Here is a 15,989-nt window from a genome sequence, read left to right on the forward strand (position 1 = left end):
AAGCATGACAGGAATGTTAGCGTTGTGGCTATGGCTGTGTCGCGCTGGCCCAGAGGCCAGGAGTCAGTGGGACGTCAGGCGACGTCTCAGATTCGCGGAGAGCTGTTTTGATTTGCGGATCATCTGCGTCGTCATTTTGCGTAATCACGTGGCGCGCCAGGCGGTGGGGGGAAGCTGCGGCCTGTTTAAATTGTGCCGGGAGCTGTCCAGTCCCGAAGTCGCCGTCATGGTGTCTGCGGAGCTTGTGCTGGCCGGCGTTGTCGTGGCGCTGCTGTTGTACCTGGTCAAGGCGGCCTATTCCAGGCCGCACAACTTCCCCCCAGGTGAGCTGCGCCTCCAGCGGTCAGGCGGCCGTGGTCGAGGGACCGGGCTTGCCAAGCTAACGGAATTTCTGGTAATTTCCAAGAGTGATTGCCTATCGAAGTCGCGGGGTGCAAACGGCACATATCGAACGTTCGATTGTAAATCGATCATGCGACTCTCTCTTCGCGGGCGTTATGAGTATGTTTACGGTGGTCACTACAGCAACGACAAAAGAAGAGCGTTAAAAAAAGTATTTGTAATTGCAAAGGAGATGACTTACCTTTAGGAAACGTTAGCGACAGCCCCGGACATTTACACAAGCCCCGCCCATTTACCCCCCTCCACACCTAGCCCCCGCCACACCAACCAAGCGCGCATCAATATGATCTTTGGTAGTCCTCGTCGCTGTCGTGTTTTTGTTCGTCGTTTTTTGTTTTACCTTGGCTGTTCATACTAGCAGCGTTGTGCTGTTAGTACTTCTTAGCAGTTTGTGTAATACTGTCAAAATGAAACATAGATATGCACTCTCAATAAAGTTATCATACACAAGGTACCTAATCTTGACTGTTGTGGCCAACTGCTGTCAAAACTGATATCTAACAGACATTAAAGTGCGATAAGATGTGTTGGAATGACACTGACGAAATTATGTACATATGTTTAACAATAGTCAGCTCTAAAGCTCTCAACACTGAAGAAGAACTCAAAGTAATCTCGCGTCTGCTATAAGCAAGCAGTGATAAGAGTTTACAAGTAAATATTCACCCATTACACAGGCAAATATTAATGAAGAATGCCACTGTATAAATATCTGACTGCTTGCATTACGCATTTCTACATTATCCCACTCTTATATTCTTTAGTCTTAATGAGGTAATCAGAAATAACCAAGAAATCGACTTTGCCTTGTTTATGCACAACATTGACTTTAGACAATCGAGATAATGGACAGCATCCTTGTCGATACTACCAATTAATATTTCCCAACAGAATTTCTTACACTCTGCGAGGTATTAAAATGTAGACTTTCACGGCCGGAAAAATCATGTCCATTATAATTATCCGAGCTGTTTTGCCGTGGTCGGTTGATGAATTCTGTGTCAATTCCCAACGTTTCGTCTCCGACTACGGGAGACATCTTCAAGGGGGTCCGTAGCTCGATGGAAGGTCCAACACACACACTGGCTCGCTACTGACTGTCAGTAGCGAGCCAGTGGGTGTGTTGGACCTTCCATCGAGCTACGGACCCCCTTGAAGATGCCTCCCACAGTCGGAGGCGAAACGTTGGGAACTGACACAGAATTCATCAACCGACCACGGCATAACAGCCCGGATAATTATAATGGACATGACTACGCGAGGTGACGGAAATTTGCGCTCACTGCAGTTAACAAATATCAGATGTTTTGATATAGTGCAGATGAAAGCTCATGAAATAAAAAAGACAGTGCGGATACCATTTTTATTTTTCTTTCTTACTGATGATTTTTCAACTCGCATATTCAATGAACATATTTCTAATTCTTTTCACAATGGTACCTGAAAAACTGTATTTCGTACTAACTACTGATTTTCACCCTTGTTATGACTGGCATATCTGTGATACGAACAACTTTGACGTTGGGACATGCGGCACACCATAGGCGGAGCTTAGGATATGGATTGGTGTGGAGGGGGGTGATTGGGCAGGACTGTTGCTAACGTTACGTCTTGCCTTACTCGTCGTCGGTGTTGTCGTCATGTGAAAGTCCATGTGATGTGTCCGCTACAGGAACAATTCTCTTTTTGCCATAGCATGGGTAAACTCTGCCAATATCACGCAAACGCAAGTTGTGTGAAGAGAGATACTGAAACAAGTTCAGTTGGTCCCTTTGTCCTGGACGCCCTTCTCTTTTAATGGAAGACTTCACAAATTTCCTTAGGCGCTCGACATTCTGCGTGTGCACACTGGGGTCATCCGAAGACACGAACTCTACAGAGTGGTTCACGAATTCGTGGTCGAATCCTTCAGCTTTCAGAGTCTTGTAGGACTGAAATCCGTCTGTAATGACTTTAATACCAGGCAGCATGAAGTGCTTTGTCAGACCCACTAATGTGACCTTGTCTCGGGACAATACTCTCACAACGAAACACTTCCGGGACTCTCTTTCTATTCCACCGAATACCCAAATATGATCTATTTCACTCTTTGAAGGTCGTCCTCTCTGGTTCTTCTTCCTTCTAGCTATATGAGATTCTCCTTCTCCCACAACTCTACTCATTCCACCAATTGATACACTGTCACTACCACATAACAGACTTCTCTGCAAAACCCGAAATAGTCACACATGGTATTAGCAGATACTTCAGTTTCCGACGCTGCTGCTTGCAACACGTAGTCTCGAATCCAGCAAGATAGATTAATTACGCTGGTCTGGACACATTTGCGACAAAAAGTCAATTTTATACGCTGGATAAGCATGGAATTAGATTTTTCCATGTAAGAGAATCCGCCGAAGAAACGTTAGGAACACCAGACACCACACTCACACTCACTATCGACTGAAATAGTTCAAATGGTTCAAATGGCTCTGAGCACTATGGGACTCAACTGCTGTGGTCAGCAGTCCCCTAGAACTTAGAACTACTTAAACCTAACCAACCAAAGGACATCACACACATCCATGCCCGAGGCAGGAATCGAACCTGCGACCGTAGCAGTCGCACGGTTCCGGACTGCGCGCCTAGAACCGCGAGAACTGAAATAGTCTGGGTTTCCCAAGCGCGGAGGAATGTAATTTAGAGCAACTAAAGGAGCGAAGGAAAACAGATGAAAATGACGATCACAAATAATTGATCATAATGTCCGCAACAAGACGCGCATGATCGATTTACAATCGCACGTTCGATATGTGTCGTTTGGACCCTGCGACTTCGATAGGCAATCATTCTTGTAAATTACCGAATTTCCGCTAAATTTTACGGATTTTACACACTGTCAGAGGGTGAAATGTTGAATTAGCGGTCAACGGATTTGTGGATTGGTGTCTGCAACAATATTTTTCTGTTTAATTCAGCCTTTCCATCCTTTTTTTTCCAATCGTATCGACCAACTAGGATCATGTTAACAACTTCAGTTCCTCTTCTTCCTTTGTTGTTGTTTCCTATTTTTCCAGTATTCCCTCATTTTCACCCCATGAAGTCTCTTCCTTTCTTGTGTACATGTTGTTCCCGATTTTTTATTTCTTCTGCTTTTAAAGCCTTCCAAATTTAGTATTTTATTTTTAAAACGGTTTCTGTCTGCTAATTCTTATTCTTTGAAGTTGTTTCTTTCTAGATCTTTCCTTACTTCTGTAATCCATGCTACTGTCGATTTCTTCTTCCAGAAATATAGGAGTTGGGTTGGGTTGTTTTGGGGGAAGAGACCAAACAGCGAGGTCATCGGTATCATCGGATCAAGGAAGGATGGGGAAGGAAGTCGGCCGTGCCCTGTCAAAGGAACCATCCCGGCATTTGCCTGAAGCGATTTAGGGAAATCACGGAAAACCTAAATCAGGATGGCCGGACGCAGGATTGAACCGTCGTCCTCCCAGAAATATAGGAGTATTTGTTTCGTTAATCTATTTCGATCCATTCGGTAGAGATGTCCAAAATAGGTTAATCTTCGATTGGCCATTACTTCAGATTTTTTTCTCTATATTTTTATAGATCTCCTCATTACTTCTTATTTTCGAACCATATGCAGTTTTTATTGCACCCATTGATTTTCTAATAATCCTTCTTTCCAGTACCTCTAGTCTTTCCATCTTATAGTTCATCGTTAGGCATTCAGATCCATATAAACATTCTGGTCGTACCACTGTGGTGTAGTGTTTAAGTTTTGTTTTTCTAGGTATACATTTCTTGTTGTAAATATTTTTGTCACACCATACGCTCTTTCCATTTTGTTAATTCCTACAACTATTGCAGATTTTTCTAGTCCGTTCTGTTGTATAGTCTGTGGTGTCACCGCCAGACACCACATGAATTCTAATTCCTTGTCATGTTCCAGACCTCACGTCAGTATAGTCCTTCCCTCCTCACGCCAGCCTGCGTGAGCTAAACGCGTGCATTTCGGCCTCCAATAATAACACGTTGTTGGCTCTTCAGCCAACACAACATAGTCTCTCCAAGATATTTAAATTTATTTACTCTCTCTATTTTGCCTATTTGTGTTTCTATGAATTTTGGCGCATTTTTTAATATTTGTCAAGAATTTTGCTTTTTCAGCTGAAATTTTGAGACCAGTTCTGTTTGCTGTTTTTTTTCAAGGTTTATCTGAATAACTGCTTGTGTCAGGTTTTCTGAAAGTACTGCAAAATCATCCTCAAAATCCAAGCAGTTTACCTTAATTCCATTTGTTTTCCTTCCCAGAGTTATTGGTTCAATTTTGTGATTTTTTTAGCTCCTAATTGCAGATCCTTACAATTTTTTCTAGAACACAATCAAACAGTAAAGGTGATAAACCATCACTTTGTCTAACACCAGTTTTTATTTCAAATGGCTGAGATACTTCTTCCATAAATTTGACTTTAGATATTGTATCTGTTAGTGCGTCACAAATTATACTAGTAATTTTGATTTAACACCAAATTCTCTAATGACCTTATCTATTGTTCCTCTGTCTATACAATCAAATGCTTTCTTGAAATCAATAAATGACACTATTATTGGTTTGTTGGTTAATATTCTATGGCGAATTATTGACTTTAAGTTAAAAATTTGTTCTGCACAAGATCTTCCCTTTCGAAAATCACCCTGATATTCTCCCAGTGTTTGTCTAAAGTATCTACCACTCTGTTCAGGAGAATTTTTGATAATATTTTGTATGCCACTGGCAGAAGTGACACTCCTCTGTAATTATTAACATTTTGTTTGTCTCCCTTTTTATGTAGCGGGTGGATTAATGCTGTTTTCCATTCAACAGGAATCTTTTCAGTTTTCCAGATGTTCTCAAGAAGCAGTTGTATATCCTTTATTATTTTTGTTTCATAAATTTCTAACTTTGTTGGTGGGAAATCTTCCTCTAGATTTTGAGGTGTCACTGGAAATTCTAATTTACCTGTTGTAAATGGACAGTTTAACAGCTTTTCTAAAAATTTGGCAAAAATTTCACGATTTTCTTTGTTATTTAATCCCACTTTGCCATTTTCATCTTTGAATAAAATACTTGGTGCCTGATATCTTTTAAGTATGTGTTTGAGGGCTTGATAAAAATTTATAGTATTATTTTTGGTGAAATTTTATTCTGTTTGAGTAAGCTGAGAATTTTCAAAGTTTCGTTTGCTTTTCCATATTATTTTTGATGTTTCTTTTCTTTGCTATCTGAATTGTTCACGGTCTTCCTCTTGTTTCGAACAGCTCCATTTTCTCCATTTTTTAGCTCTTTAGTTCTTCTTCACACTCCTCATTCCACTATGTCTTCTTTTTATTCTTGGCCAATCCTGAAGTTTTCTCTACTGCTTGAGTTGTTTGCATCAGGAGTTCACGCCAATCACCTTCTTTACTTGTCTCAATTTCTTCTCTAAATTTTTCTATATTTTCTTTTGTGATATTAGCTGTAGTGGTGTTGTATCTGATCATTTTCTTGGTCGCTTTTTTGTTTTACATTTGAGAAATTTTATTTTAATCTTAGAGAGATAATGATCTGAGTCGAATTCCCCATTTCTGACTATTTTAACATTCATAATTTCCGTGATATACCTTTTAGATGTACTAGGTTCTCCTAGGTTTGGATTTGCATATCTCCAAGTTTTGATTTTTCTTGTTAGTTTGGGGAAATGTGTGGACATGAGTTTCAACTGGAACATTTTACACAATTTGAAATTATATTTAGTGTGGAAAATTCTAAAGTGGCGACAATATGGCTCCAGCTAACTCTTAATAATCGGTTTTTGATATAGTGTTTCCCCTGCTTCAACACAACAGAACAATCTTTTCCAGTCTTAGTTCTTTAGGTATTAGCAATGCAGTTGCAAGTTACCGTGGACCGAAGTGGGTACAGTGCGTAGTGTAGAATTGTTAATGTTTATGGTGCAATTAATCGCGTTGTAATCAGTGATTTTCTTTACTTTTTTATTAGTTGTCTCATCAAAATGTCGAAGCAGAAGGACAAAAAACACACCCAAAAGTTTAGGAAAGAGTGGCTTAGCAACAAACAATTGAAAAACTGGCTTGTGAGATCCCCGCCGATCCTTCTAGGTGCGATGTCGATTTTGCCAGTGCAATTTAATTTCGGGCCTCTTGGGTTTACTGAATCATTCAAAAAGCAAAAAGCTTGTAAAAGCTGCCGCACCCTTTCCTGCACAGGGGCAGTTGAAACTAGATGAACACGTAGTTAGGCAGTCCAATGAAGTTTCTGTTGCAGAAGCTGCATTATGTTTATTTGTGGCTAACCATTCCACAGTAAGATCAGTGGCTCACCTATGCAGCATTTCAAAAGGTGTCTTATAGGTGTTGACCATGTCTCTCAGATACTTTTGCATAGAAGCAAGTGTAGTGGTATGATTAAAAACATTATTTACCCACATTTCAAGGCCAATCTGAAAACTGACATAGGAGGTAGATATTTCAGTGTACTTCTGGATGAATCTACAGACATTAGTGCCAGTAAATTGTTAGCTGCGTTTGTGATATACTTTTCTGAGGCCCAAGATCGCATTGTTTCCACATTCTTGGGAATGGTAGACTTAGAGGAAGGCAACCCAGTGGAAGTAACCAATGATTTGAAATCTTTGCTTAATGAGTACGGATTGAACATTCATTTCATGCGCGGTTAGGGTTCTGACAATGTTGCAGTTGTGGTAGGCATCAATCATGGTGTGCATCAGAATTTGAAAAGAGAAGCTCGTCATCTGGCGGTATCTTCTGCCCCAGCTGAAACTTTGCCTCGGAAATTGGAATTTTTGTTGTCAGAAAAGTGTTCTTGGTTTTCCAAGTCTTCATCTCGTCGAATTGCTCATAGAAAGTTATTCAGTGCAATAAATGACGGAGCTAATCCATTGAGAATAGTTCAGAAGTGCAATACACGTTGTACGTCTGTTTTAGAGGCTGTTTCTCGTGCTTTGTCTCAGTGGCTTGAAGTAAAAACCCACTTTGAGATAGCAGCGCTTCATGAGAAGTGCTATACTGCCCAAGGCCTCCATAATATGTACAGTGACGACGTAAACAAAATTTATCTTACTTTTTTGGAACCTTCAACGTTTTGTGGTCCTGTCCTCCTCAGTTGCGCGTAATACTATGGTATATTGATAATTTTCACTTATGGACCGTCTGACAGCAACTGAATAAAACACAATTTTAGTGCCATACGCGTTTCGCCTTTATTTTCTGCAAGGCATCATCAGTGGCAGGTTGCGTAGACAGTTTCTTACATATTACGCTCCTGTTGCATTTTTGGTGTTGTTCTTCTTCCTATGAGCGCCAATTTGCTGTTTTTTCCGCATTCCACAGCACTATGCACTGATTTGACAGTCGGCAACAGAAACCAAAACATTGCATTAAAACAAGCGCTCAGTGCATAGTGCTGTGGAATGCGGAAAAAACAGCAAATTGGCGCTCATAGGAAGAAGAACAACACCAAAAATGCAACAGGAGCGTAATATGTAAGAAACTGTCTACGCAACCTGCCACTGATGATGCCTTGCAGAAAATAAAGGCGAAACGCGTATGGCACTAAAATTGTGTTTTATTCAGTTGCTGTCAGACGGTCCATAAGTGAAAATTATCAATATACCATAGTGTTTTTTGGAACCTTATTTGGAAGAATATCAGATGGTAAATAAGGCAATTCAGTCAAATTCTGCAGACCAATCATGGCTCCTAAACGATTTTGTTTTACTAATCCGTGGGCTCGTAAGGAGAATTGTTGTGCCAGGGTATAGAGGCGAACTTTTAACAGCAGATGTTCACAAATATAAGTCGCCAAGAACATACTTAGGTCACGAACTCGAAGTCTTACTGCAGGATATTAATACTTCCAACAAAATTTCATATGATGCTGAGAATGCCATAACGAAAAGATGTGAAAAATTTTCTTGTTTCCCTTGCTTCTGAGGTGCTACGCCGCTTGCCCAAAAATGTAAAAGTGTTGCAAAAAGTATACTTCATTGCTATAAGAGAATGCTTGAAAGTGATAAAAGAACCTATAATAGGGCTGGCTAAGGAAATGGGCTTATCAGACAGTACAGTAACAAAAATTGATTTTCGGTGCACCAAGCTCACTACTGTCCAGTGGAAACAAATCAACCATACTGTGGCGTTCTGGAATGAAGTTAGGTCATACAGAGATGCCAGCGGCTTAAATCCTTTCCAATTACTCTCCGATCTGGGTATTATGCTTTTCGTTTATCACAGTGCAATGCAGAGGTGGAAACGGCCTTTGGCCAACTAAATTTGATAAAAAACGTCTCGCTGGAACAGACTAACTACTTTTATGGTGAACGCCATAATTACGAAAAGAGCTGGTCTTAGTCGTTTTGGTAAGTGCTGTCACGAATACGAGCTGCCGGAGAATGTTCTCCAAGAAATCGGTACCGTGTGAGCGTATGCCCCAGGGATACCTTCACTCGGTCCCTGTACTTCAGCAGACAACCTACTGCAGGGTGAGGAGGGAAATGAAATATTGTGGCTTGAACTACATTAATGTGGTGAGTGGAATGTGAACTTAGTAAACTTCCTTTTAGCAGTAGTAATAATAATAATAATAATATGCCATGACGATTGATAAAAAGTAAGTTATCAGTGCATTGAAATTTCGTTTTTAGGGGCGTAAATAACAATAATAAGCATTTAGCGGAATTCTAACGTCAGTTTAGCGGAATACATTTTCTGTGTTGGCAATGCTGCAAGGGACCCTCACACGTCACTAATATTGGTAGTCCGTCAATTTATTGACCGTCTGAGGGTGTGTATTGGCAGTACTAGAAATTATTACAGTAGATGAACCATATAGCTGCTTATAATAAGCAATCTTTATTCACGACAGACTGTTTCGGCTTTATCCCCATTTTCAAGTTCGTCTAGACTGATGTGACGTCCATATTACGTCGTTAGTGGAGTGTCTGATAACTGCCACTGTTTTAATAAGATGGTAAATGCTGTCAGTATGTTGAAAACAAACATAGCGCGTCGTAAGAGTGGAAATGTCACACTACTTTCACATCGTAATTAAGGTTTTATTTTCAATATATTGACATCATTTACCATCTTAGTAAAACAGTGACAGTTACAAGACTGTCTCCTAACGACATAATATGAACGTCACATCAATCTAGACGTACTTGGAAATTTGTGGTAAGATCCTATGGGACCAAACTGCTGAGGCCACTGGTCCGTAAGCCTATACACTACTTATCTAACTTAAACTAACACACACACACACACACACACACATGCCCGAGGGAGGACTCGAACCTCAGACGGGGGGAGCCGCGCGACACGTGGCAAGGTGCTACCCCGCGCGGCTAGACGTACTTGAAAATGGCGATAAAGCCAGAACGTCCTGTCGTGAATAAAGATTACTTATTATAAGCAGCTCTTTGGTGAAACTACTGTAACAACCATGTCCTTATCAGGCATATACACTAATGGCCATTAAAATTGCTACACCAAGAAGAAATGCAGATGATAACCGGGTATTCATTGGACAAATATATTATACTAGAACTGACATGTGATTACATTTTCACGTAATTTGGGTGCATAGATCCTGAGAAATCAGTACCCACAACAACCACCACTGGCCGTAATAACGGCCTTGATACGCCTAGGCACGGAGTCAAACAGAGCTTGGATAGCGTGTACAGGTACAGCTGCCCATGCAGCTTCATCACGATACCACAGTCCATAAAGAGTAGTGACTGGTGTACTGTGACGAGCCAGTTGCTCGGCCACCATTGACCAGACGTTTTCCATTGGTGAGAGATCTGGAGAACGTGCTGCCCAGAGTAGCAGTCGAACATTTTCTGTATCCAGAAAGGTCCGTACAGGACCTGCAACATGCGGTCATGCATTATCCTGCTGAAATGTAGGGTTTCGCAGGGATCGAATGAAGGGTAGAGCCACGGGTCGTAACACATCTGAAATGTAACGACCACTGTTCAAAGTGTCGTCAATGCGAACAAGAGGTGACCGAGACGTGTAACCAATGGCACCCCATACCATCATGTCGGGTGATACGCCAGTATGGCGATGACGAATACACGCTTCCTATGTGCGTTCACCGCGATGTCGCCAAACACGGATGCGACCATCATGATGCTGTAAACAGAACCTGGATTCATCCGAAATAATGACGTTTTGGCATTCTTGCACCCAGGTTCGTCGCTGAGTACACCATCACTGGCGCTCCTGTCTGTGATGCAGCGTCAAGGGTAACCGCAGCCACGATCTCCGAGCTCATAGTCCATGCTGCTGCAAACGTCGTCGAACTCTTCGTGCAGATGGTTGTTGTCTTGCAAACGGCCCCATCTGTTGACTCATGGATCGAGACGTGGCTGCACGATCCGTTACAGCCATGCGGATAAGATGCCTATCATCTCGAAAGCTAGTGATACGAGGCCGTTGAGATCCAGCACGGCGTTCCGGATTACCCTCCTGAACCCACCACTTCCATATTCTGCTAACACTCGTTGGATCTCGACCAACGCGAGCAGCAGTGTCGCGATACGATAATCCGCAATTGCGATAGGCTACAATCCGACCTTTACCAAAGTCGGAAAGGTGATGGTACGCATTTCTCCTCCTTACACGAGGCATCACAACAACGTTTCACCAGGCAACGCGGATCAACTGCTGTTTGTGCATGAGAAACCGGTTGGAAACTTTCCTCATGTCAGCACATTGTAGGTGTCGCCACCGGCCCCAACCTTGTGTGAACGCTCTGAAAAGCTGATCATTTGCATATCACAGCATCTTCTTCCTGTCGGTTAAATTTCGCGTCTGTAGCACGCCATCTTCGTGGTGTAGCAATTGTGATGGCCAATAGTGTATTAAGCTGCTAGCACTAAAACAATGAAATTTTTAAAAGGTTACATAACTAGTTTCGATGCACTGACTTGTTATTTTCAAATGTAATCACAAACCTAGAAAACTGCATTAGTAATTGCAACCACACTTCTTTCAATTATTACGAAAAAAACACTAAAACCAGTGTGTTTTCCGTAATATTTGAAAGAAGTGTGGTTGCAAATAGTAATGCAGTTTAGCAGATTTGTCATTACAATTGAAAACGATCGTCATGTAATCACAAACCTAGAAAACTGCCTTAGTAAATGTAACCATACTTGTTTCAAATATTACGAAAAATACGCTAAAACCATAGTTTTTTTTTTAGCTTTGTGATTACATTTCAAAACTACGACTCAGTGCGTCGAAACTAGTCAGGTAACCTTTTAAAAATTACATGTTTTAGTGACTGTGCCTGGACGGCTGGAATGTCAAATAAACTTTTTAAATGTTTGTTCTGGTAACGAAATCCTAAAATATTTAAACTGGCGGAGATTGAAGCCAACTGAAAAACTGCATCGACGGCTGATGGCCCTCGGAATATTCTCGACATTGGCAGTAAGTACTGAATGTGTGATTTCGAGTATTGACGGTTTGACAGTATTCTTCATGCAGATTCAATTAGTCAAGTAGTCATTTACTGCAAAATAATTTTAGTAACATGAAACTATATGGATTCAGTAACCTTTTCAAGTCTCAAATATGTACGATGTATATGCAAACTGAATCGAAGAATGAAAATTCGTGCCAAAGCCAAGATTCCAACCTGGGTCTCTTCTCACTAGACAGATGTGCTGACTACTACACCACAATGGTTTTGCACAAATTGGAATAGGAATTTGTATTAAGGAGGGACACGCGCTAGGGTAGTTCGTGCAGTTGTGCAAAGCCACTATACCAGGTGATGTAGTGGCCAGGAGGCACGAGATCGAATCCCGGCCTTGGTAAAAGTTCTTCGCTTCGGTCTGTTTATATACAAAATTTGAATAGGCCTATGCAAGGACAATCTCTGTATATAAAAGGCAATGTCGTGGGTGGCTGACTGACTCTAAGGATAGAAACTTAACATGTGGAGAGGGTGTTGATCTTATACTGTAGGCATCGTCTAAGAAGGAATTCCTCGAAACTCCACTCCTAAGGGACTGAACAGGAGATGAAGGGTTTTTCGAAATTATATCGTTATTAAGGCAATTTTGAAGCCAGAACTACGAAGATTGATTTCTCGGTCAGAAATAAAGAAAAAAATTTTTCAGAATTTTTGGCGGTTCAAAGTAGTGAGTGAAAGTTCTTTTTTATTTTTATTTTTTAAAATCATTTTTAAAGTAGTATTTCAGTTGGCTTCAATCTCCGCCAGTTTAAATATTTTAGGATTTCGTTACCACAACCAATATTTAAAAAGGTTGACACTCCAGCCGTCCAGGCACAGTCACTAAAACAATGACATTTTAAAAAGGTTACATAACTAGTTTCGACGCACTGATTCGTCGTTTTCAAATGTAGTCACTAACCTAGAAAACTATGGTTTTAGGGTATTTTTCGTAATATTTGAAAGAAGTATGGTTGCAATTACTAATGCAATTTTCTAGGTTTGTGACCACATGACTATCATTTTCAGTTGTAATCACAAACCTAGAAAACTACATTAATATTTGCAACCACACTTCTTTAAAATATTACGAAAAATACACTGGTTTTAATGTTTTTTTCGTAATATTTGGAAGAAGTGTGCTTGCAATTACTATGCAGTTTGCTAGGTCTGTGATTATATTTGAAAATGACGAGTCAGTGCGTCGAAACTTGTTATGTAACATTTTAAAAATTTCATTGTTTTGGTGACTGTGGATTGCCGTCCGTTTGTGGTGTCAAATAAACATTTTAAATTTCGTTCAGTCACACTCCTTGCTGGTAGTTATGTCGAAATACAGAACCAACATTGTTTTCCCAGGTTGGTGTGGGGGACAGCGCAACAGGTCATATGGATCGACTGATTTTAGAATTTGTTAGTCGCTCTATGCAGCTTGATTGATAAAAATAGCTCAACTTCTTTTCTGAATGACTACAGGTTCCGCACAAACACAATGAGTGATGAAATCACGCCAATGGTGGATCGGTACCATATCGAAATGTTGCGTATTCCCTGCTTAGAAACGCTGAAAGATAAAACACATGATAACAATGAATAATGAAATTAAACATGTGGACTGGAGGATGTATCATATAACAGGATTTAAGTTTCTCAAAATAAGCCAGTATATTCTGAAATCAATAGAACTACAGCTCACAAAGCTTACATAACGGGGGCTGAGAGCAATAAGACAAGTGCGCTCACACTAACTTCCACAGCTTTTCTAAAAAATTTGAAGGGTGCGTCGTTTTTTATTACACAGACAATAGAAATATGATCTTCGACTCTCTGGTCGGAAAATGTTTCGACAAATTTTTACATAAAATGTAGGTTTCAGAAAAGGGTTATTAGAAGATCTTTCTGCCAGTAATCCTTACTTTCTAATGTGAAAGCTTGCTTAATTTAGTTTCGAGAAAGCAACAGAAACAGTAATGCCTATTTCGGTAATTCGAAGAATGATTGCCTATCGAAGTCACGGGGTCCAAACGATACATATCGAACTTGCGATCGTAGATCGATCATGCGATTCTGGTGTCGGGCGTTATGAGTATGTTTACGGTTGTCGTTACAGCAAAGTCAAAAGAAGAGCGTTACAAAAATACTTGTAATTGCAAAGGAGACGACTTACCTTATTCGTCGTCGGTGTTGTCATCATGCGAAAGTCCATTACGGTGGTCTGGATGGATAATTTGGAAGAGTCGAACCATGTATTCTTCCTGAAACTCGTTCGTTTTCAGCACTATCCGCAATGAAATTGTAAACGGTATTTCAGCATCGAAAATGTTCTTACGAAGTTTTTCACACTTCGCACCACCGCATTCTACATAGTCCCTTCTTTCCTCGTATAGTGCTAGTGCATATCTCCGAAAAAAAAGTCGAACAATTTTCTGCGCTGGATAAACATGGAATTAGATTTTTGCATGTGAGAGAAACCGCCGAAGAAACGTCAAGAACACCAGACATCCTCCGAGCGGTCTAAGGCGCTGCAGTCATGGACTGTGCGGCTGGTCCCGGCGGAGGTTCGAGTCATCCCTCGGGCATGGGTGTGTGTGTTTGTCCTTAGGATAATTTAGGTTAAGTAGTGTGTAAGCTTAGGGACTGATGACCTTAGCAGTTAAGTCCCGTAAGATTTCACACATATTTGAATATTTTGAACCACACATACCACTCACTAACGACATAAATCGTCTGGGATTCCCTAGCAACTCACAAATAATTCGTGGAGGTGTGTAATTTAAGGCAAAGCAGATAAAAATGACGATCACAAATAATTGATCACAACGCCCGCCACCAGAGTCGCATGATCGATTTACGTTCGCACGTACGATATGTATCGTTTGGTCCCCCGAATTCAATAGACAATCATTCTTGGAAATTACTCCTATTTCAAATGTCAAAAACTGAATCATACAAAAAAAGACGTGATCGACCATACCTTCGAAAAAGCTGACGATTTTACGCTCCTCAAGTTTCTGAAATGCTTCGAAGTGTGATGGAAGCAAGTTAGCTTGTCCACTGTCACAAAACTCTCTGTATGTCGTATCCTTAGAAGAACTTGGGTGAAACGAGCTTTATTACACAAGTAAACAAATACATCACTGTCGGTACCGGTTTTATTACCGCGATCGACAATTTAACATCTGCCTATGCTTGTAGGCTGAATAATGGAAGTAAGCTTGTCTCAGATTGATGTAATAATTTATTAACGAAACCCTGCGGTCGGAACAGACAATAATGCACTGCAATCGATAACTCGTGCGAAGGCGTGAGAAAAGTTCAGTACGGTAAATTATTCCGTATCTAAAACACTTGGATTCACGCTTTCGCCAAGGAGTAGAACGTGGAACAGCAATCAACAATGAAAGAGTAAATCACAGAACAAATGTCGTTTGTGTATAGCGTCTCTCGCGTCCAGCGGGAAAGTTTCGCGGTGCGGCACTGTACTTTCAAACGCCCGCCATGTCACAGCGCTGGACGATGGCAGAAGACGCCACAACCACTGTACACAAAACTCGGCATAGTTACAGATCATTATATGCAAAAATGTATACACCGATCTTCAGTTCTTTTTTCTACATACATGCGTACATTTACCGGGTGATCAAAAAGTCAGTATGAATTTGAAAACTTAATAAACCACAGAATAATGCAGATATAGAGGTAAAAATTGACACACATGCTTGGAAGGACATGGGGTTTTATTAAAAAAAAAAAAAAACGAAGTTCACAAAATGTCCGACAGATGGCGCTGGACAGCAAAACGTCACTGACTGCGCACGACAATCGTGTATAAAACGAGTTGTAATGAGAGAGAGAATCAGATGCGCCAGCAGTCGCAGCATATTGACGTTACCTAAAAAGGCGCTTTTAGTGAAGCTGTATTATCAGAATGGGGAATGTGCTAGTTCAGCAGGGATATAATCGGAAATGTGTGGCAAAGTCGGTGTTTTTTCGGACACTTGCAAAAGTACTAGCGTACTGTCGAGTCGTTTTGCAAGACTATCACTGCAAAAATGTACGTCAGGCTCTGTAATAC

General features: G+C 40.8%; 1 protein-coding gene across 1 annotated transcript in view; it reads left to right on the forward strand.

The window, feature by feature from the left end:
- Positions 1 to 222: 222 nt before the first annotated feature.
- Positions 223 to 15,989, forward strand: part of LOC126215161 (probable cytochrome P450 304a1) — a 130,464-nt gene continuing 114,697 nt past the window's right edge. Inside the window, exon 1 of the mRNA XM_049941831.1 lies at positions 223 to 323. Coding sequence (XP_049797788.1) covers positions 227 to 323 — 97 coding nt within the window. The 5' untranslated portion in view covers positions 223 to 226. The remainder of the gene's footprint in view (positions 324 to 15,989) is intronic.

The sequence above is a fragment of the Schistocerca nitens genome, chromosome 12, assembly GCF_023898315.1.
Source record: "Schistocerca nitens isolate TAMUIC-IGC-003100 chromosome 12, iqSchNite1.1, whole genome shotgun sequence".
Classification (NCBI taxonomy): Eukaryota; Metazoa; Arthropoda; class Insecta; order Orthoptera; family Acrididae; genus Schistocerca; species Schistocerca nitens.